Source organism: Mustela erminea, chromosome 16 (genome assembly GCF_009829155.1).
Source record: "Mustela erminea isolate mMusErm1 chromosome 16, mMusErm1.Pri, whole genome shotgun sequence".
NCBI classification, from domain to species: domain Eukaryota; kingdom Metazoa; phylum Chordata; class Mammalia; order Carnivora; family Mustelidae; genus Mustela; species Mustela erminea.
Window position 1 is genome coordinate 78354371 of NC_045629.1, and position 21342 is coordinate 78375712.

Consider the following 21342-nt stretch of genomic DNA (forward strand, 5'->3'; position numbering starts at 1 on the left):
GGGGTGAGACCGGGACATGTCTTATTTGGCTGAGTGCTGACAGCTGGGGTTTCTATTTTGTGACCTCGAACCTCTTCTTCTGATCTGTACTGCCTAATACCACAGCCACTAGTCACATGTGGCTAATGAGCGCTTGATTTGGGGCTAGTTATTTGTGAAGAACTGGAGCTAATGGTATTAAGTTTTAAATGAATTTGAATTTTAAAATGGGAGCAGTGTATGATATTCTTCCATTAAATGCATCTTTATAGGAGCTCAGTGGGTTAAGCTTCTGCCTTCAGCTCAGGTCATGATCCCAGGGTCATGGGATTGAGTCCTATGTCAGGCTTCTCTCTCCGTCAAATAAATCTTTTTTTTTTTTTTATTTTTTTACTTGACAGACAGAGATCACAAGCAGGCAGAGAGGCAGGCAGAGACAGAGAGAGGAGGAAGCAGACAGCCCGATGCGGGGCTCGATCCCAGGACCCTGGGATCATGACCTGAGCCGAAGGCAGAGGCTTTAACCCACTGAGCCACCCAGGCGCCCGGCGTCAAATAAATCTTAAAGAAAGTTTATCTTCATGGTATTGATAGGACAGCACTTTATTGTAACCATTTTCACCGGGATTGAGAAGGGCTATAGGTGCAGAGTACACACCGGATTTCACCAAAAATTTAACAGGAAAAAAGATCATAAAATATCTCAATATTATAAAAGTATTGATTACATGCTGAAAAATTATTCTGGATATAGGGGGTTAAAGAAACTATGTCATTAAAATGAGCTTTACCTGTCCCTTTTCACCTTTTTTTTTTTTTTAAGATTTTATTTATTTGGGATCAAGAGAGAGATAACAAAAGAGAGTATGAGGGAGAGGGAGAAACAGACTCCCCACTGAGCAGGGAGCTTGATGCGAGGCTGGATCCCCAGACCCCGGGATCATGACCTGAGCGGAAGGCAGACCTTTAACCGACTGAATCACTGAGGCATATTTCTTCCACCTTGTTAATGTGGCTGCTAGAAATCTTAAAATTGCACCTGTGGCTCCCATTATATTTCTGGGTATTTTACATATACGCTCGCCATGCGGGGCTTGCTGGGTGTCAGACTCTGTGTGGAGCACTTTACATCCATTTACTCACGGAGATCTGGAAGGACCTGCTTGTGGGAATGATCTTGTCTTCCTTCCGCAAGTGGGCAGGCTGAGGCCAGAAGAGGCTGCTTCACACAAAGCTCTCTTTTGGTTGTGGGTAGACCGGTGGCTGGGTTTGGATCCTCAGTTGGTGGCTGCAGCCATTCTGTGCTCAAGGGTAACCTACTGTGTAGAACTGTGCCCGGATTACCGTGGTTGGTGCAGTCCAGCTGCCGTAGCTTTGCAAGGCTGCTACCAGCGAGAGAGAATTCATTCTGCAGCTACGATTCACCAGAGGAAGCTGGAACTTCGCACACATACCCCACGTACCAGCTGCCATTCCAGGCTGGATCAAGTGAATCAAGATTGCGTGAGTGTATCGGGTATCCTACCCCCCCTCCCCGCCCTCACCCATAACAGCAAGCAAAGGATTTCGAGGTGTGTATCCTACCATTATATATCCATACAGGGTAGTGATGAAGGCTGTGCATGGGGAAGCTAGTGCCAGGTGATACAGAACCCAACGCATGAAGTCCATAGGGACACCTGGGAAGCCCATGGTTACTGACAACAGTCCACTCCTGTTCTGAAATGTTTTCTCATGCAATTCAGTGGGTGTGAGTACAGAACCTTGACTTCATGTCCCTTCTTCCTCCACAGCCATTTTTGTTAAGATTAGCTCCTCATTTTTTAACAACAGAAAAGCGCAAGCAACCACTGGCATTTTTTTTTTTTTTTTTTTTTTTTAATGTGACCTGGATGTGTTTGCTTTGCAGGAGACTCTCCAAATGTCATCACTCCCTTGAGGGCTGATTGGACACGAACCTGACACTTCCCGAAATGCTTTGTATGAGCATTGTGCCGAACTCAGACATGCGCAGGTTTGTTGTAAAGTGTCTGGATAATGTGGCTGGAATTGTTTTGTGGACAGCTCTATGCACGTCGACAAGCAAGAGTGGGTTAGGAGATGGACGTGGATCTTTTTACTACTGTGGCAATAATAAGTTATATTTCAACAACAACTTTCAAATCACAGCACCTTACAAAGCACCAGAGGTTGTGATAATTTGATGTGTTGTTGAAATATAGCAAGTGCGCTGGCAGTCCAACATCACATATCCCCTTTTAGTCCCGGAAGCAGGGGACAGAAGGCTGCGGCTGCACAGAGGGAAATAATAAAACACACTTCTACGATGGTTATACCTGGGAGCTCAGAGCACTTTTCGGGGTTTTCTCTGCAAATCTTTATTGTTCTCATCAGATCTCAATAAAAGAGGATGAGAACAACAACTGGTAGCGACTCCTTTACAACCTCAGAGACAGAGACAGAGAAAGAGTGGGGTTTTGGAAAGATTGCTGAGCCAGACAGAGACGGGGTCAGTCAAGGGGTGACCTGCTCATCCGTACACACCTGACTGGTCGTGACACGCCGACCCTGGACACGGCAATTCTTGTTATTCTCCGTTACCTCGCGCACTTATCCTTGAAACAGATAGAGGCTCAGCATAGAGAAACATCCCTCCCGTGACCTTCCTTGGCCTCGCGCTCACCTCCTACTCTGTGTTCTTCTTTTCTCTTCCTTCTGCTCCTGAGTTCTTCTCCCTCCCTCCTATTTCCCCTTCCTTCTCCTCTTTTTCTTTACCTTCCATGTTTCAGTCTTTCACCGAAGAAGATGCTTCACTCTCCTCTCTCCTGGGAAGGAGTTAAATCCTACTTGTGATTCCCTTTTGGCGGCTTCCAAGCCCCAATCCAAGCGGAGATCCACCTGACTCAGCAGGAACTTGCGAGGGTGTGTCCTTCCACGTTTGGCCACGGGGGGGCGTGTGCGCAATACTGTGGTTCTCGGAGGCTCTGAGAACCGGCCAGGGCTCCCTCCCTGTGGACCGAGGAGTCTGCTGGAGGGCCCGGGGTTTCAGTCTACCGAACACCGAGGGGAGGGACTGGACTTTCGGGAACATGAATATAGAGACAAACAGGCGTCTTCAGTATGTGAGTGCCTGAGCTGAAAGGTCCCACTCCACCTGTCGTTAGACGCGGGTGGAGTGTGTGTGTGTGCGCGCGCGTGCGCAAGTGTGTGTGTGAGCGCGCGTGCATGTGTGTGCCCGCGCGACTGTGTGCATGTGTGTGTGTGTGCACGCGCGCACACGTGCATGTGTGTGCGTGCGCGTGTGTGCATGTGTGTGCGTGCGTGCGCGCTTGTGTTCATGTGTGTGTGAGTGTGTGTGCACGTGCGTGTGCGTTTGTGCATGCGCGTGTGTGTGCATGTGTGTGTGCGTGCGCGCTTGTGTTTGTGTGCGTGTGTGCACGCGCGTGTGCATTTGTGCATGCGCGCGTGTGTGCATGTGTGTGTGCAGTTCTCCACTTCCTGCCTTCGATCACTTAAATGTTCGGGGCAACAGTTTCCTCACCTCTAAAAGAGAGTAACTCGTGAGCGAGCTGCCCACTGCGGCCCCTTCCCGCCGTGTCTCTGCACACTGAGCGCCGGAGGCTGGGGAGGTTGATTGAGCAAACAGGTCCTCAGTGAGGCCCTTCGGGGCTGATGGCTGGGCGTTGAGCTTTGGAAGGCTCCGGACTTTGAGGAGTTCCTCCGTGTCCTCCCCTTCACGTGTTATGACTTTTTAATCTACTCAAGGTTTGAACGTGCATTTCCTGTCGCTGTCTAAAGCCGGGGATCAGAGCGCCCGTGCCTGGTGCCTTTCTTCCTGACACGTAAATGAGTGATTTCTAGGTAAGGCTGTGCCATCTTTTGGTGCTTGTCTTACATGACAAACTCGTTTGTCTCAGGTAGCTGGGAAGTGCTGCTGTCAGAGGCCGCGTTTCAGAAGAATGGACTTGAACGGGTGTCAAGGGCTTGCTTGCGGCAAACTGACCGCCCAGCCAGGTGCTCGGGCTGTGCAGGCAGAGGGGTCCGCAGATACCCGGACGCCAGTGCCATGTGGCCCGGGTGCACAGGAGCGGGGACGATGCTTGTGGGGTAGGAGGGAGGAGGGAAAATCAAAAGCCTTCAGCACGGTCACTTAGTGCCCATGATGAGCCTTAGGAATCTGCTTTGCCACCATCCTGGAAGACACAGATTGCTCTCTCAGTGCCCAGAGACACTGAGTCTCTGACTCAAGATCACACAGTTAGAGAGCAGGAGAGCCAGGGGTCACCCCGAGGCCTCGAGCTCCTGGTCCAGTTCTCAACTTCACCCCCCACCGCACTGCAGGGTCTTGGGAGATCTGGGATAGTGCTCACCCTTCCTAAACGGAAGGAATAGGACGCTTAGGGTGTGAACGGCAATCTGGTAGCAAACATGACAACTCGCTCCGAAACACGCCGCCCGCTTTTGTGTATTGTCTGAGGCACGCGGTTGCCGTGGCGATGTTTGAGAGGCTGGCCAGTACTTGTCCGCTCCGACACATGGGGGCCGTAGGTGGGGGCTCGGGGGGATTCTGACAGCCGTGGTGCCCGTTGGCTCAAGTGGCGGGGCTGCTCCCGAGATGGCATGGGAATGGCGACACTTGATAAGGCTGGCTGTAGAAGAGCCCCTCTGTCTCTGGGGCTGGGAGGTGAACCCCTGAGACACCAGCGGTGGGAGAAAAGCCTCTTACTGGAGCCCAGGGCGTCCTCTCCAGGCCAGATGCAAAATATGCAGATGGGACAAGTGGCCCCTGTGGCCCTGCCTGAAGCGGCTCTGTGGAAGTCCGTTTGGTTCACGGATGGTCCCTTGTACCCAAAGCAGACCCTGCCCTTGGCATGTGCTCAGGAAATACTGGCAGGTGCCTGCAGAGATCTCTGGTCTGAAGGTCAGAAGACCTGAGTTTGAGTACCAGCGGCAATGGCTTGCGAAGTAATCGGAACTGTTCCTAACACCAGATTTTCTCATCATCTCAGGGATCTGACGACGAGTGCCCTGTGGAGTGGCCATCTCACGAAGACCCACAGAGTCTGTGGAGAGGTGCGTGGGGGCCCCACAGCCAGCAGTCGACCAGCTTGGTGGGTGGGGACAATTTCCTGAGCATCTCACAGAGACATTCGTCTCCTTCCTCCCTGGAGGACCCCATGTGGGTACTCACGGTGCTAGGCACCTGCCCTCTTGGAAGGTTCGGAGAGAAGGAGGGTCCAGAGTGGAAGATTCAGCGCCTTTGCTGTCAGCTTCCTGGTGTACAGCCCTCCTCCCCAGCTGCCAGGGGGACGTGTCTGCCGGCCTCGCCAGTGCAGGAGGGCTGGAGCCGTTCCCAGCTGTCAGGAACGGACACCTGGGAGGGAAGAACAGGGAAGGGGGGAGGAGACCTGAGGGTCTATGAGTCTAGGATCCCTGACTGAGAGCCATGGGACTTAAGCAAAAGTATGGAACTGCTCTGAACCTCAGTTTCCTTATTTATAAGTGGTGATAAATAGTATCTTCCCTACAGGTCGTTGGGAAAACTGGAAATAGTGAATGAAAGAGCCTGGCCCTTAGTAAGTGCTTAATGAAAACAGCAATTACTCAAAGTGTGGGCAGTTACCTGGGCAGAGAGCCTGAATGGAAAGGAGGCTGTAAGACCAAGTGATGAGGGGGCTGCTGAGCGTCCAGTATCTGGTCCCCATTCTCCTCCCCTGGGGCTCACCGACATCCCAGAACACCCCTTCTCCCTTCCACCCTTTAAGTGTGGCCATCAGGGGCACACACCCTAGCATGTAGGTCCTGTGACGCAGGAACAGAAGCCGGAGGTACGTGCATTCCTTTCCAAAGCTCTAAGAGAAAACATAGCCTCACGTATCCTTCCCAGTGCCCCCGAGGGCTGCTCGCTTAACCTTGGTTTTGGAGATGTGGTCCACATTTGTATCTGTATCTGTATCTGGATTCTCATCTCTCCTTTCCAGACGAGGAGACTGAGGCACTGGTAGGTCACAGGAGCAGGAGAGTCAAAATGGCAATTCAGGCTCTGGGGGCCGCAGAGGCTACACGATTAACCCACCCTTTGACTGCTTCTTGAGAGTTCAGAACAAAGAGAGACGTGAACATTCCTTCTGGAAACTCTGAAAGGACGCTTCTGCTGGGAGCCACTGCAGTCTAGGGGTGGAAAAGGGGATGGGTTGTTTATGCATGAGTGGGTGCTTGGGGGCTGCGACTCAGAGCAGCTTAGCGATCCTTGATTTCCACTCTCAGCATCTCTGGCTGTGGAGGCCTTCATGAGCCTGGGAGGAAGACCTGCCCCAGGCAGCTGGCCACAGGATCCGCATCCCACTGGTCTCTTCCTTCAACAAACATTTCTGGTGCCCCCACACCTGTCCCAAAGGCACCAGATGCTGCAAAACAAAATTCTAGCTCTGCCCCTGAGATGCTCAGGGTCTTCTGGAAACAGAATTACAGCTGTGAGCCAGGGCTGGCCAGCGCGGGTGGAGGGAGGGGAGGAGGGGATGGTGCCTGGACTGCTTTGCAGAGGAAGTCTTGGAAAGCTGTTCAGGGAAGGTGACATCGAGGCCAGGACTTGGGGATGGGGTTTGGCAGGGGAAACGTAGGACAGACTCAGGAGTCTTTGGCTTGCTCAGGGACATTTTACTCCACATGCTGAGGAAACCTGAAAACGTCCTGAGGGGAGGGCTTGTTGGGGAAGGGGACAGAAGGGGACCTAGGACATCAGCATCCACGTGTGTCCAGGGGACTCTCCCCATGAGGGGACAGGCTCGTGCAAGGCTCCCTCTTCCTCCTCCAGTCACAGCTCTTTCTGGGAGAAGAGACACTCGCCGGTGGCAAGTCGGGATGACGAAGGCGCCCTGAAGGGCGCGCGCTTTTATGTAACCGACATCGGTACCTGGGGTCCCTCGTTAGGCACCGAGAGCCCAGGCGTCAACAAAGGACGGCGCGCCCGCCTTATTTCATTGCAAAGAGGGGACAGCAAAGCGAAATAAGTTAGGGAAGTCCTGAGAGCCTTATAAAGAGCGGGCGGCTCGCCCGGTTGCCGCTCCCCAGAGCACGCCAGGGCGATCCCGGACTCCCCGCCCTGACCGCTCTCCCGGCCCGGACTCCCCGCCCTGACCGCTCTCCCGGCCAGGCCTCTGTCTCCCCTCCCGGGAACGCTCGCCCGGTGACCTTGGGCGAGCCGCCCGACCTCTCCGGGCCTCAGTTTCCCGGCCTCTGCGTCTGCCAGCGCCGTGACCCTACAGCAGGACTCCCCCGCGCCCCCGGAGCTGGAGCAGAGCGCCCCGCGGGCCGGAGGCGCCGGGACGCCCTTCCCCGAGGACGGCGGCGCGGCTGGGGGCGGTCCCCCGAGGCGGCGGGCGGGGCGGGGTGGGGCGGGGCGGGCGGCGGGGGCGGGGCGGGGGGCGCGGGAGCGGCGGGGGGGGGGGGGCACGGGAGCGGCGCGCAGGCGCAGGCGCGGCGGGCGGGGCGGCGGGCCGGGCGCTCCGCGCGGCGGCTCGGAGAGCGCGGGGCGGCGCGCGGCGTGCGGGTCGCGGCTGAGCTGGGCGCCGGTGCCGGCTGGCGGGGCTCGCCCGGGACTGCCTCAGGCTCGCCGAGCTCGCCGCCGGCCCGGCCCGAGGGTCCTCCTGAGCGCGCCGGCCCGCGCCCGCTCCTGCTCGACCCGCCGCGGAGCTGCGGGGGCCGCGTCCCGGAACAGCGGCCGCCAGCCCGGGGCAGTCGGCGGCCACCCCCGGGGACCGGAGCTGCGCGGCCGACACTCGCCCCGTGCCGCCTCCGCCGGGCCGACCTCCGGGCTTGGCTCCGCCGCGCCCCGGCCGCGGCGCCTGGCCCGGGTTGCGCGCCGCTGGGGCGCGGGCGGGGTCGGGGGTTGCGGGGCCGCCGCTGCTCGCCTGCCGCGCGTCGGCGTCCCGGGCCCGGCGGCCAGCGAGCATGGAGGAGAAGTACCTGCCGGAGCTGATGGCGGAGAAGGACTCCCTGGACCCCTCCTTCACGCACGCTCTGCGGCTGGTGAACCAAGGTGAGGGCGCACGCTGGCCGGCCGTTAACTGTCGCCCTCGGCCGTTGGGACCGGGGGAGTGGTGGCCGGGGGCGCGGAGACTGGGGAGGGTCCGGAGCGGGTAGAAATGCCGGGCTCTGGGTAGGCGAACCTGTGGGGTTGGCTAGAAACAGACCTGGGGAGGCGGGAGGGGACCCAGGTAGTAATCTGGGGGCATTTGGGTGGGGACCTGGGAGAACGTGGGATACCTGGGGGGGAAGGGAGATGTGCCTTTGGGAGGCTTGGCGGGGGCAGAAGGTTGGGGCGTTCGGCTGAGACTTGAAGATCTTTGGGGACTCGAAGATACCCGAGGGAAACTTATGGGTAGGGGACGTTGAACATCTGGGGGCTGTGGCGGGGTGGGGGTTAAATGATCTTATCGGAGGGTAGTTTGTGAGGGACTCGAGGATCCTCGTGTGTTTGGTTTGTCCCGGGAACTGCAGAAAAAGCTGGAGCAAAATGGAAGGACGCGAGGGGATGAAATGCACACGAGGTGAAGGGAACAGGTGCTTGGATTGTTAGTGAAGTTTGAGGACCTTAGGGGAGGTTTGGGGTCAGACCCTGCGCGTTTCAGAGGAGAGGGACCTGGCGGTCTTAGTGGCAGAGCCCAGTTCCTCTCCTACCCGTCTTTTTCTCCCATGCCGAGGCTGTAGCCACCCTGGCAGCGTGGTCCGCCTTCCTGGGAGGGGGTGGGGGCAGCTCCAGCCAAGGATTGCAAGCTGGCCTTGGAGGGGTTGGTAGGGGAGAAGAGGCCCACGCAGTTGCGCCCTTCTTGGCTTGCCTGTCTTCTCTTTGGGAAGCTCTGGGTGGGTCACCCTCGCTGGGGGCTGGCTAGGGGTGGGGAAGAGTGGGCAAGGAGTCTTTTGCTGCCTCTGCCTTTCAGCACTGCTCAGCCAGTTCAGGGTGTGAACAGCCCTGGGAAGTACAGGGCACCGGGATACAGGGACATATGGAGACGTGCCTACCTAGGACAGTATTTCCTGGCTTGTTCTTCCTCCAGCTTCTTGAGTAATCTGGGATGGAAGGTAAATCAAGCCTGCCTTCCCAGGCACAGTCCTCAATTCCTTCTGTGTCTGTTAATCCATGTTTTGGATAAAGATGGGTTTGGGGGCCACTGGTGTTCTTTTTTCTCTGGGTGATGGCAGAAATAGTATCTGGTCAGATCTGTTACCCTTTGCATGAATCACTCCGTGAAGTGGCAGTTTGTGGTCCCCAAGTTAAATCGGGTCTGCTGATCTTAATGCTGTCCCTGGTTCTTTTATTGTTGGAAGTGAAGGATGAGGCAGACATATTCTATTTGTATATAGATGTCTATATTTTAAAACAGCAATCTCCAGCATTTGCCTCTTTCAACCAGTTCTTCGGAGTAGGGTGTGTTGTCGACTGATGGTGGTAGGGGAGAGACTCAGTGTCTCCAAGAATTTAAGCATGCATGCCGTTTGAATTGTTGAACAGAAATTGGTTTCCAGAGCTTTCCCATTTTATTATATTTGCAGACTTATTTTTATTTCTTTAATAAGGTGGGCTTGTGAAAAAGTAATGGGCTTAGATTCTTAAATTAGAGAGAAAGAATTTTCAGCTTTATTCCCATGCTCTTCTGAACGGTTCTGCACTTAGGTTTCTACTCCTTGCTCTTTATGATTTACATATATCTTTTGTTGCCTGCTGGGCCGTCATTTCTATGAAAGAAATTTCTTTGTATGTTGTCTGAGATCAATGGCTTTAGAAATATTCTAGATTGTGAAATCCAGTGCATTTTTTTTTTTTTTAATAAAGAAGTTGACAAAGTTATGTTACACTCAGTTAAGGAAACAGCTTAACAAAAGTGTAATGAGTTATTTTGAAAGTTAGAATTTCTTTTTCTCTGTGCCATGTTGTTATAGTACTGTGTTGCTAATGCATTCAAAATTATTTCGGTTTCTGTTTCTACTAGTGTTGATGGTCTCTAGTTACTTGAAACAGATATTGGACAATGTTGCCATTTAGTATTTTTTTAGATGCTGAATCTGATTACCTTACTTTTCCCATAAAAAGTGTAATTTGGGTAAGAAGTACATTTTTTCACATTGAACAGTTATGTGAAAGAAGGAAAAGGTGATACCGAGATGCTCTTGTTACTGTTTAGATTACTTCAGACAAGCATGTTTTCCCCTTAAATCATAAGCTGATATCCAGAAAGCAAAGCCCTATCATTTAAAATATTAATCATGCTTAATTATGTAACTCCTAGTGCATTTCTAAATAGTATCTTAAATCTGAATCTGAATGGTTATTAGAAAACTTTGATTTTGAATCTGATAAGCATCTTGTTATTGGCTACGAAAAGTATTTTTATTCTCATTTAACAATATTTTTTACTCTTTGCCTTGAAAAGAAACTATTTTTTTCAGAGTTTATTCTGAATCTCTATACTGGTGTTAGTGTTCTGACAGTAACTTGTGCAGTGACGATGGTCAGCAGTGAACGCGATACCTCATGTTTGCATGGAGTGTGTTCAAGTTTCCAAGTCTCTTCAGGGTACATGATGTCTAGTTCCTCTATCACGCTTGCACCGTGGTGAGGTCGACACTGGTATCTCCATTTTTCTGGGGAGGCACCTGAGGAACCCAGTTATGCAAGCTTGTGGGCAACGGAGATATAATTTGAACTCAGGTCTTCTGTCTCTTAAAGCCATTGTTCTGCTACTTAGGTCTTCCTGCAAAGACAGAATAAACTACTTCACACATACTTATTTAAAACCCTGCAGAAATCAATATCATTAATATGCTTGCTTCTGGTTGACTTATCTTGATTTTCTAAAAAAGTTTCATTGTGTACTTATCTAGTGGTCTTTTTAAAAAAACAGACATTGCTAGCAGATTTATCCTACAGGATTTTAATGCTCCTGCCAAGAGGCACTTTTGCATTAAAGCCCTCCTGTGACCAGTTTATTACTTTTGTAATCAACACATTATGATAATGAAACAGTTTATAAATGAGATGTTGCCATTTTTTTAAAAAAAAAAATCAGTAGTTGTAAACATTGATCAATCTCCTAGCTGAATTATTTTTTTTTCTACTAATCTTTAAGTAAGAACTTGAGCTGAGATGACATCAGGATGTGTGCTCCCAAGCTAATATAGTCTAGCTCTTAGACATTTTCCAGGCTTGTGTTTCATGATGGGCATTAGTTGCTGACTTTCTTTTTATTTTCTCAGGCTAACTGCTTCCCTTCCCCCACCCCCCTAAATACTCAGTACTTTTATTTTTCTACCAAATGTAATGGTTAATGTTTACTGGATGTTAAAACTGAATCAAAGAAGATAGGTTTTGGTATCACCCCCCTTCCCCCACTTCCATGCCTGTAGAGAATTGACATTGCTGGTTCTTGCCAAGGAGGTTAATTGGAGATGAAAGTAGCGTCCCATGTTTTGTATTGTATTTGCTAGGAGGGGATGTGCTGACTCTTTCAAAAAAAACGTCTTTAGTAATGTCTTATGCATTATAATTTAATCCAGCTCTCTGGTACTCCTTTGGATGGTTTTCAGTCCAAGCCAAGTAACCATTAAATAAGATTACATAACCTCGTATTTTTAATTATCTGATATAATATATGGATTGGTGGCTGATTCACTGCCAGGTTATATTTAGTGGTTGGTTACAGGGGAAGTGCAGCAGAGGATTCAAGATTAAGCTGGTCTGTTTGTGTCCAGATTGATAAAGTTATCTGTTGGTATTTCAAAATAATAATTTTTCATCTTACATCAGTTTCTCTAGAATCAGTACTCTTCGCGTTATTCAGGATGTGTGTGAGGGCAAAAGTGTGTAAGGGGAGGATCGTTACTAGCCTGATGTGCCATGTCTCTTTGTTCAACAAAACCTGATGGCTAATGTTTCCTTTTTGGTGACCCCTTTTGGAAAATGTTTGTGATTTGCTTGACTCTTGTCAGATGTGTGGAGTCAAGAGACAAAGGAGAATGGAAATTGCAGAATTATATTTAGATGTAGTGTGTGATTCTCTGTTTCATCCAAAAGAGGCTGTGGTTTTTTTAGTTTTCAATTGTTTTTCTTAGGGTTTTCAGAGTTTTTAATCATTTTTTTGTTAGAAAATGGAGGGGATGCTGTTTCTGAGTTTTGTGGCGCGTGCTATGAAGTGATCCGGGGGTTGGCGTGTGATAGTGTTTCGGTATCTGGGCATTAGTGGCGTGTTGCTGGAGAAGCTGCCAGGCCAGGGCCTGGGCCGAGCGTGGAGGGGGCGAGGGAGGAACAAGGGAGACTCTGCTCCTGAGAAAGGAGTGTGCCCGCGTGTGTGTGAATCCGAGAGTGAGTGTCCAGCGTGGAGATGTCCTCTTCTTTCTTAAGGAAAGTCTTCAACTGTCCTTCAGCTGTCCTTTTGAAGTGCCAAGTGACTAGATGGTTTAACTCAGTCAGCCTAGGGATGTATTTGGGGTTTTTCTCTGTGCTGGGTCATGTCTGTAATGTGGATACTGTAACCGCTCAGAAGTGTAGAGGTTACTAGCCCAGTTTTTCAGTTGTAGAAATTGAGACTCCAACAACTAAAGTGAGTTACCCAGGACATTGCAAAATGTCCCAGTGAAGGAACGAGCTTTGTTCTTTCCTGAACCACACTGGCCCACAGAGGGAGAGGGTCCCTTCGTGGCTGGGCTGCGATCGAAAGCCAGGTTACATGCCATCCCTTTTTATAGCTTCCCTTGGAATTTGTGCTCTAAGGGATCTCCTGTGATCATATCCTTCCCCCCGAATGGATTTAGGTGGCCCATTTCTTCCCAGAGCAGCTGGTGCTTACATCTCTGGTGTGGCCGACCTTGCGCCATGTTATTAGGACGTGTCTTCCGTGGGAGAGCGTCAGCTTCTGGGTGGCTGGCCTGGGCTTCCATGGCTTGGTCTTGAGCACCTCATGGAGCTCTGAGATCTCTCCACTCTTGCCTTCTTTCAGTGTTGTGTTGCAGTTTTCACAGAGGCGGAAGACTCGGAGTGTTGTCATGGGAGGGCATCTGACCAGGGCACAGACCCAGTGAAAGAGGCTGTCTGTGGGATGCAGCGTGGGACCAGCAGCAGGAGGCCCCGTGCTCTTTGCATGTGGTGGGACTGCGGGGCTCTTCTCCAGGAGACGTGAGGAGATGTTAGCGGTCTGCTTGCCATCAGACGTTTATTTACTTTTCTTCTTCTTAAGGAATTTATTAAGCCAATATGCTCTAATACAATTAGCTCTTCTTCCCTAAATTCCTAATGACAGACAAAGCCTGGAAATGTGCAGCCCTCGTTATATGGCTGAAGCCTTCTTGCCCGAAGGAGTTAATCCTCAAACTCAGAGGTCAGACAGACACCCCAAACCAGGGGAGCAGCCGGGATTGCAGACTGAATGCCCACAGCGGATCGGATAGCACAAGACCCTTTTGCTTGTTGTCATCATTCCCACTGAGTGAAGATAGACTGGTTTATATTTTTTACCAAAAAATAGAAGTGTTCCTTAGCATTGGGGATAATGATTATGATAAAAGCTGCCAAATTGAGGGCCTCTTTGTGCCAGGTGCTTCCTATGCATTATCTCTAATCCTCACAAAGATCTTGCAAGGTCGGTGGTTTCCGTCCCCTGCCTGCCTCTTTTGTTTTTTTCCAAATGACTCATCTGAGTCTCAAAAATGTAAAGCAGCTTGCCCAGTCAAGGTGCACAACTTTCAAAAACCAGGCTGAAATTTTGAGTCTGCGGTGTTCTGATAGGATGCTTGAAGAAAAATAGATGCACGGATGGAAGTGGATGTTGTTTTTACAAACAAGTTTGATTATAGTAGAAGCCAGTTAGGAATTTCCACTGCTGATGATGAGTTTTTAAAAGAGGTCTCCCTAAAATGTGTTTTACAAAAAGACAAGTTCACTTTTTCCCTACATTCTCCAGCAGCACCTCTCAGTCTTCAGTAGGCATTCAAGGTAAGGATTCTTAATTATGAGTATTTCAGCGGTCAGGGAGAAAATAGAAAAACTGTCACTGTGGAAAGTCACTAAGACAATGGCTCTTTGTCTTGATGGAACCTCTCAGAGGCACAAAGCTTTTTATATTTTAATATTTATCACAGAAACATTTGGTTGAAAGGATGGTATCAGGGATTTTTAGTCAGTTTATTGTATGTTTAGAAAGTCTCCATTTTCTAAAAATAGGCTCAAAAAATGGAGGGAAAAGAGTGCCAAGAACATAAAAGAACATATTCTCACAGACAATGGTTTTCCCTCTCTGATGCCAGTGGGCTGGTGGGGAGGATGTTGGACTATCTTTGCCTCGTAATTGCTAATAGTAATAGTCACCGTTTATCAAGAACTTTTCCTGGGTTAGATGCTCTATGTGTGTTATTGTGCTTAATTTTTCTCACAATGTTAAAGGAGTAAATCATTTTACCTTATTTTACACGTGAGAAAAGTAAGGGCATGAAGGACAAATTATTTGCCTAAGGTCAGACAGCTAAGTGGTAAACCAGGATTCAAGTCCTTATCTGCCGCCTCCCAGACAACAGACAGCTCACCTGTGAGCACCAGCAGAGCCGGAAGCTTCCCCTCCGGCTGGAGTTTCACCTTGGACTTCCAGGGGAAGTTCTCTGCCGTGCAGCTCGGCAGAGTCATTGTTCAGTATCAGCCTGTGGTGTGTGGGGAGGGCTGACTGCGTGCTGTGCAGAGGGGCACACGGTGGCCTGACCAAAGGGGGCAGGAGCTTTGTGACAGTGGCAGAGTGGAAGGTGTGGCGGGCGGCATTTACATGGGAACTAGGATTACTTAATAAGGGAAGAGCTGCTCCAGAGGTGGCCCTGGGATTATGGGAGGCGAAGACTTTGTATTCAGAGCCTATGCACATTACTTATATCTGGGAGCCTTGGTTTCCCATCTTTAACACCGGAGCACGTACACTCCTTTGTTGGGCTGTTGCTTCAGGCATGATGCGAGTCCGTGTCTAACACATGACAGGTGCTTGGTAAACGTTACCTGCTCTTTTTACACGATGGCCTGGGACCGATGTGTGTCCTGGCACCACTTTCCAGACGCAAAACCTGTAATAACTTAATCCTGTAGTTTCAGTTTTCAGGGTGATTTTTTGTGTTGGGATGAGTTTAGTTTTCCAGCGCAGGAAATACTGAAGGACAGACTCATTCTTGGGAAGCCTCCTTAGTGGTGGCTGGACTGTTAGCGGTGCTGGTTGACTGTCCCTGTGCAGCTCAAGGTGTGGGAGCCCCTGGAGTTTCAGGTTGCCCCGGGGCGTCCATAAACAGCTTTGTGACCACCCCTCTTAAAACATAGGTGGACCCTCAGCAGCTCCTCTCCACAAGCACAAGATCTCTTGCTCTGAACTTGTAAGCTGTACATTTCCATCATTTTCAGCATTTCCATAATTTTTCACCAATCAGCCCCTGCTGCTATTTCAGGGACTTGAAAAGGTGCTCCTGGCGTATCGCTGATGTTCTTCGTCAGTGTGGTAAAGAGCACGAGGATGTGAGAGCGCCCTTTCTGACAGCCGTCTTCTGGGGGCGTCACTGTCGTGTGAGCTCCGCGGGGGAAGAGAGCGGAGCGGAGCAGGGGAGGTTTGCCCGCGGTGTCCCTTGGTCGCCGCTGGTGCTCTGCTCCCGCGCCACTAGATGGCGCAGCGCACAGCTGGTTGCCCTCTCGGCGCCCTGGAGCTTCTCGGAGCCCGCGCGGGCTTGTCCGCAGCTGTGTTGCTTTGGATTTTCCTGCATCAGTCCTTCACGTTTCTGATTGCAGGAGAGACCCAGGAGCTCCCCTCAGTAGTGGCAGAGAAGCATGACTTCCGTCCTGAAGGCACCCTCTCGAGGGCTTCAGGTGTCCCAGGCGCTGCTCGCGCGTCGCTCGGTTCATTCATCCCGGCCGCCCGCGAGGCTGGTCGGTTCTCGCCCTGCAGATGGGTCCGCGCAGGTTACGGGGTAGCTGGCCTGTGCGGGGTCACGGTGGGGGGCTTGCCGTCCCTAGAGGACAAACGTTCCCAAAGTGTTAGAGCTGAAACTGTATCCAGGGTAAGTGGGGCACCTGGGCTCGTCCGGTGGATGGCTGCTGGCCACAAATTCATTCATTTTGTGCGGAAAATTACAGTCCTGTTGTTTGCATTGGAGCATAGGAGTCAAAGTCTTTGATTTGTGCGAGGAAGCAAACACTTGTCATGAAAGCTTTGTGTCAGCTGCCGTAGGAATTCCTGCTTCCTCCTGGGGTCAGGGGCTGGATCAATACCAGGTCCAAAACCTGGGAGAAATTTTGGACAAAACCACGATTACATTTTTAGTAATTTTAGCAGAGCTGAATACTGGATAGAGTCCATAAGCCTTCCAAAATGTTTGCTGAGGTTTCTTTCATTTTATTCAACTAGTGTTTGTGAATTACCCGCGGTGCTCACTGTAGCCGTGTGTTCTGGGCCAGTCATTTCCCTGCGCCCGCGTCTCCTCATCTGCGCAGGCAGGGGTGCCTGCCTAGTGCCTCACTAGGGCAGAATGACGACGATGTGGTGCTTGCTTTGTTTAAGATTTTAACGTACAGCACATATTTGTTACACCTAATATGAGTTCACTACACACCTTCCTCATGTGTCTTTTATATCTGAATTTCCTACCTCAGCTCCTGGTTATCTACCAGTGAGTACGTTATCTGCTAGTGTTTTGTTTTTTAGATTTTATTTACTTATTTGTCAGAGAGAGTGAGCACAAGCAAGCAAAGTGGCAGGCAGAGGCAGAGAGAGAAACAGGCTTTCCACTGAGCAAGGAGCCCGAAGCGGACTCGATCCCAGGACTGTGGGATCATGACCTGAGCCGAAGGCAGCGGCTTAACCCACTGAGCCCCCAGGCGCCCCAAGCTGGCAGTTTTTCCGTGCTGTCTTTCTTCTCCCACCTGGCGCCTCCTCCGCCCCTTGCTGTGGGTTTGGGTGTGCCGGCAAACATGAACAGAGCAGAGCACTTAGAGAAATCCCTCTTACGTTTTGTTTGCCCCACAAAGGCAGACCACGGCGAACTAGAAATACGGGATGAGGTGTGGACGGTTTGGTAGGTCGGAGAGGTGAGGGGCGGTTTTCAGTCACCCAGCGTGGAGTTCCCATCTCAGCTCTGCCCCTTCGTGCAGTGACCTTGGGTACATGCACCCTGCTCAGCTCAGTTTTCCGTGACTGTAAAATGGTCATTTAAAGAAGAAAAAAGGGAAGCCAGTTGGAGTGTTCGAGCAGTTTACACGGGCTGCGGGGGGAGCTGTGCAGTCGTGTGGGATGTGTAGTGGCGCGGGGTCAGGGGCGGCCGCCGCCTTCGTCATCGTCGTCGTCGTGATCATCAGCATCTTCATTTCAGTTTTTATCCGGAATCTGGGATCCAGAGAGCAGACAGGGAGCTGCACGAGCCGAGGGAGCGGTTGTGAGTGAGTGAGCGCTGCGGCGGGAGCAGGAGGGGGCGTTCCGGGGCTCCGAGCCTGCGTGGACCCAGGGCCGGGACGGGTGCTGCTCGGGGAGGACTCGGCTGGACGCAGCTCTCCCCACAGGCGACAGGAGGTCTTGGGCAGGGACACGGACCTTTCCCGACTCCCCCAGATAATTGCTGTGTCCCGTCCCGTCACGCCCTCCTCTGTGACCCTCCACATCCCTGTGTGCCGCGGGGCTGTGCTGCTCTGTCCTCGTCCCTTTCCCGTCTCGTTGTTAGGACCTTTAGGGCTTATTCCTGGCATTAAAAGCTTTCGTTTGGGAACGACTTTAAGTGCTGAGACTCCGTATGCCCATTTATTTGAGTTCACGGGTCGTTCACATTTTCCCACGCTGGCCTGCCGGCCTCTCCGTGTATCTGCGTACGTTCCTGACACTCGGGAGGTGAAGTGCCTGTGTCACCTCCCCGGGCCCCGACAAACAAGTACCCTGGTGTGTGTTTTCTGAGAATAAGGACCTTCTCTTATGGAACTGCAGCCTAGAGCGCAGGGTCAGATTTAGGGAGTTAATGGCCGCTTCCTACGACTGTCTCGTCTCCTGTGCACGTGCCCGTCTTGCCCTCCGCTCCCATTTCTCTTCAGCGGGTGCGGGTGAGGATCCCGCCGAGCCTTTGGCTGTCAGGGGTCTTCAGCGTCTTCATCTGGAAGAGTTCCTGTCTTCCTTCACCGTCGGTGGGGTGCACGTTTGATGGCTACACACAGCAGGTGTTTGGGTAGACTGGCCCTGGGTTCGGGTTGTCTGTTTCCTTAATGCTGGGTTCACGTGTGTGCGCTTTGAGCTGGCACGCCGCGGAGGTGTGGCGTGTCCTCCGTGCTCAGATGGGGAGGCGCACTGTGTCACTGTCACGCCCTGTTCCCCGTGAGGTTCCGTTTGCTACATGGTTCGGGTGCTGCTGTTGTCTCCCCTGCAAAGATGACGTTTTCCTTGCGGAGAGCTGCTTTGAGACTATGTCAGTACCCTGTTCCGCGTGATAAACTCTTCGTCACAGACTTCAGCATCCGCTGGTGTTTCTCGGCCGAGTTCTTACTGTGCCGGCCGTGAGGTGGTGGTCTTCTTGTTCACTCACTGCATCTGCAGTGGCTGCTCGACGCTCTGCTGGGGGGGACATGTTCAAGGTTTCTCTCCCTCCTCCCTCCCTCCAGGTGTCATCGATCGGTGTAAGTTCTTGACTCAACTGGTTTTAATCCTCGACTGTCACAGTATCAACTGACAAGTTGCCCCAGATTTGTCCGTTGGGGAGCCCCGTGTTCTAGCTCCTGGTCCTACTGACAGAAGCACCCTGCGCGTCTTCTGAGTATTTTTTTTCTTTTTTTTTTTTTAACTTCCTAATAGCATTTTGTTCCAGGCACATCTTGTCGTTGCTGTGGCTCTAAAATCAGCCATTTCTCCCAAGTTACCCAGTTTCTCATGTGGGATGGTCGTTCACCATGTGGGTCGGGGCTGCTGGGGTGTCATTGCTTCTGGGCCCTTTGACTGGACGGCAGGAGGTGGGTGTGTGTCTGTGGGGGTGGCCACCACCTGCGCAAGAAGCTGTGTGGAGGCCGGCAGATTCCTGTAAGAGGCCAGGAGGGGATCGTCTGTAGGCTGTGCATTCCGCTCAGCTCACTGCCGCAGCAGAAAACCAGCTGGAGATGGTATAGAACCGGTTGTGTCCTGACGACACTTCGGAGAAACAGGCGGTGTGCCGTAGTCTGCCTGCCCTTCCCTGCACTCAGCTACGGGAGAGCAGGGACCAGGCCTTGCCTCTCTTTTCCAATGTCATCCACACACATGGTTGTGCCCTTGGGATGAGGGGATTAATCAGTCATTCATTGTTTCTGTTGCAGACCACTCATTCCTCTTAGATGGATATTTTGGATGTCTGTTTCTTATGACATGTTGATTTGTTGGGGATTTAATTTGCAAGATGTGAGTCTTAAAAACATAGTATGGGGTTGCCTGGGGGGCTCAGTGGGTTAGAGCCTCTGTCTTCAGCTCAGGTCATGATCCCAGGGTCCTGGGATCGAGCCCCTCTTTGGGCTCTCTGTCTGCTCAGTGGGGAGCCTGCTCCCCCCCCCACCTGCCTCTCTGCCTACTTGTGATCTCTGTCAAATAAATAAATAAAATATTCAAAAAATAGTATGCACAATATGCAAAGTAATAAAAATAATTTCATAGAACTCCTGGGAGTGTTTTATCTCGCCATGATAAATTGCTTACCTTTTTCTTCCTGAAGACATCTCTCAAGACAGAGCCTGGAGGTGTGGGCGTTACGCATGCCTCTGCTCTGCTCTAGCATAGCTCCTGGTCTGGGTAGTCCTCAGCTGAAAGGCATAGTTCCAGCACCAACTGACTGGGTGAGAAATCTCAAAATCATGCTTCTTTCATTGCCTCAGAATAGGTTTTTTTCTTCACAATTTTCATTATGTAATTTATTCAAAAAAAGACCTTCATTATAGCAGTAACAGATGGGTTTTATCAGGGAGCGAACCCATTCTCAGAGACAGGTATGTTGGGCAGGACCAGCTGTTGCTGACGCGCAGTGACAAGGACTGAGGCAACGGGGAACACGCGCCAGAGTACGGCAGATAGCAACAGCGGAAGCGTGAAGATGCAGATCGAATCAGTCTAAAGTGTCTCTGATACTCCGAAATAAATCAGATTTTAGTTATTGCTTACATTCTTTTTTTTAACTCCCCAAATTCAAAAGTGAGCTGTCAGTGTGTCGGTGAGCAGTTCCGTTTGTCGGCAGGCCATCTGTTGATCAGAAGAGCATGAGGTCGCTCTTGGTCCTTTCTCAAGACTGTGTGTCACCGAGCAGCTCATGGCTCTTTGGACAGTCTGGTCTAGAGGGAGGGGGGAGCTGTGCAAGTCTCTTGCCCCCACCTGGCTCTTGTCTCCCATGTCTTGAGATGCCTTATAAGATTTTGATTTGGTTAATGAGTTTTACTGCTTTTTACTCTTTAATTGTTTTAAGTATGGGGAATCGGGAGGAAGTTTTGCCTTAGTGTCTGTGTGTCTCGCACCTACTTCGGGACACCCGTGAAGAAAACACTGTCCACCCTTTGGACACGTGGCCCATCGTGTAGGGTACCATCAGTTCAGAACAAACTCCCCGCCCTGTATTTGTCGTGCCTACAAGCACTTGGAGACGCACACATGCAAACACGCTCACACACAAGTCATGTGTCCTAACAGTTCGCTGACTGTATTCTGTATCGTACTTTCTTTTAGTTCCTTTTTTTGACTCTGTCAGGGTTATGCTCATAAGTGGTAAACTGGGGTGTTACTTTTGGTAATAATAAGCTCTGTGAGCCTCAGTTTCTCCATCTAGAAAATGATGATGAGAAAATCTGGAAAGTGCCTGGCATCTTGTGGACACCCCTTCCCCAGCAGCACACCTGTCCCCTCATCAAGGAGCCCTGCACAGGGACAGACTTGACAGCCATTGTGTACTTCTCGAAGCATTCCTTTAGAAGGCTGCCCGTGAGTTCTTGGCTCCCCAGTGTCTGTGAGAGCGCCGTGTCCCTTCCAGTAAAGGAGTCACAGCAGGAAATAGCATTGGGGCTTGGACAGTCAGCAAGATGCTGTCGGCACAGGAACAGCCAGATTTGTCAGTGAGACTTCAGACTCTTACTCTTTCCGGAAATGACTGTCCACCTTTCAGTGACGCTTTGGGAGAGTCCTGACAGGCTGTGTGTTTCTTCTGCCTTTCGCCCTGGACTAGAGGTTGTTCTTCAGAAAGGATCGTGCTCCTCAGTGGGGCTAAGTGTGGGGACACAGCGCTGGGTCGTACTTTATTTGGGCTGAAGGAATTTTCAGCTCAGTAGGGAAGCAGCCAAGTTAAAAGATACACACAGAGCGGGGTGATAAGCGCCACAGGAAA

The 21342-nt window shown here is 51.2% G+C and overlaps 1 protein-coding gene and 1 long non-coding RNA gene across 6 annotated transcripts in view; both read left to right on the forward strand.

Annotated features, from left to right (window-relative positions):
• The first annotated feature begins 1128 nt into the window (after positions 1 to 1128).
• Positions 1129 to 7345, forward strand: LOC116575469. Its single transcript, XR_004279794.1, has 6 exons — positions 1129 to 1482; positions 1889 to 2071; positions 3745 to 3840; positions 4989 to 5052; positions 5510 to 5555; positions 6794 to 7345. It is a non-coding gene; the product is annotated as an uncharacterized LOC116575469 (long non-coding RNA).
• Positions 7346 to 7505: 160 nt separating this feature from the next.
• Positions 7506 to 21342, forward strand: part of KHDRBS3 (KH RNA binding domain containing, signal transduction associated 3) — a 185740-nt gene continuing 171903 nt past the window's right edge. For 2 of the 5 annotated variants that reach the window (XR_004279580.1, XM_032316159.1), the window contains exon 1: positions 7508 to 8017. Coding sequence is in view for 3 of the 5 variants with exons in the window: in XM_032316159.1 (XP_032172050.1) it covers positions 7930 to 8017 (88 nt within the window). In the remaining 2 variants the exon portion in view is untranslated. Of the gene's footprint in view, positions 8018 to 8114; positions 8138 to 9035; positions 9061 to 21342 lie in introns of those variants that run through there. The other 3 variants (XM_032316160.1, XM_032316162.1, XM_032316161.1) reach the window with 3 other exon arrangements.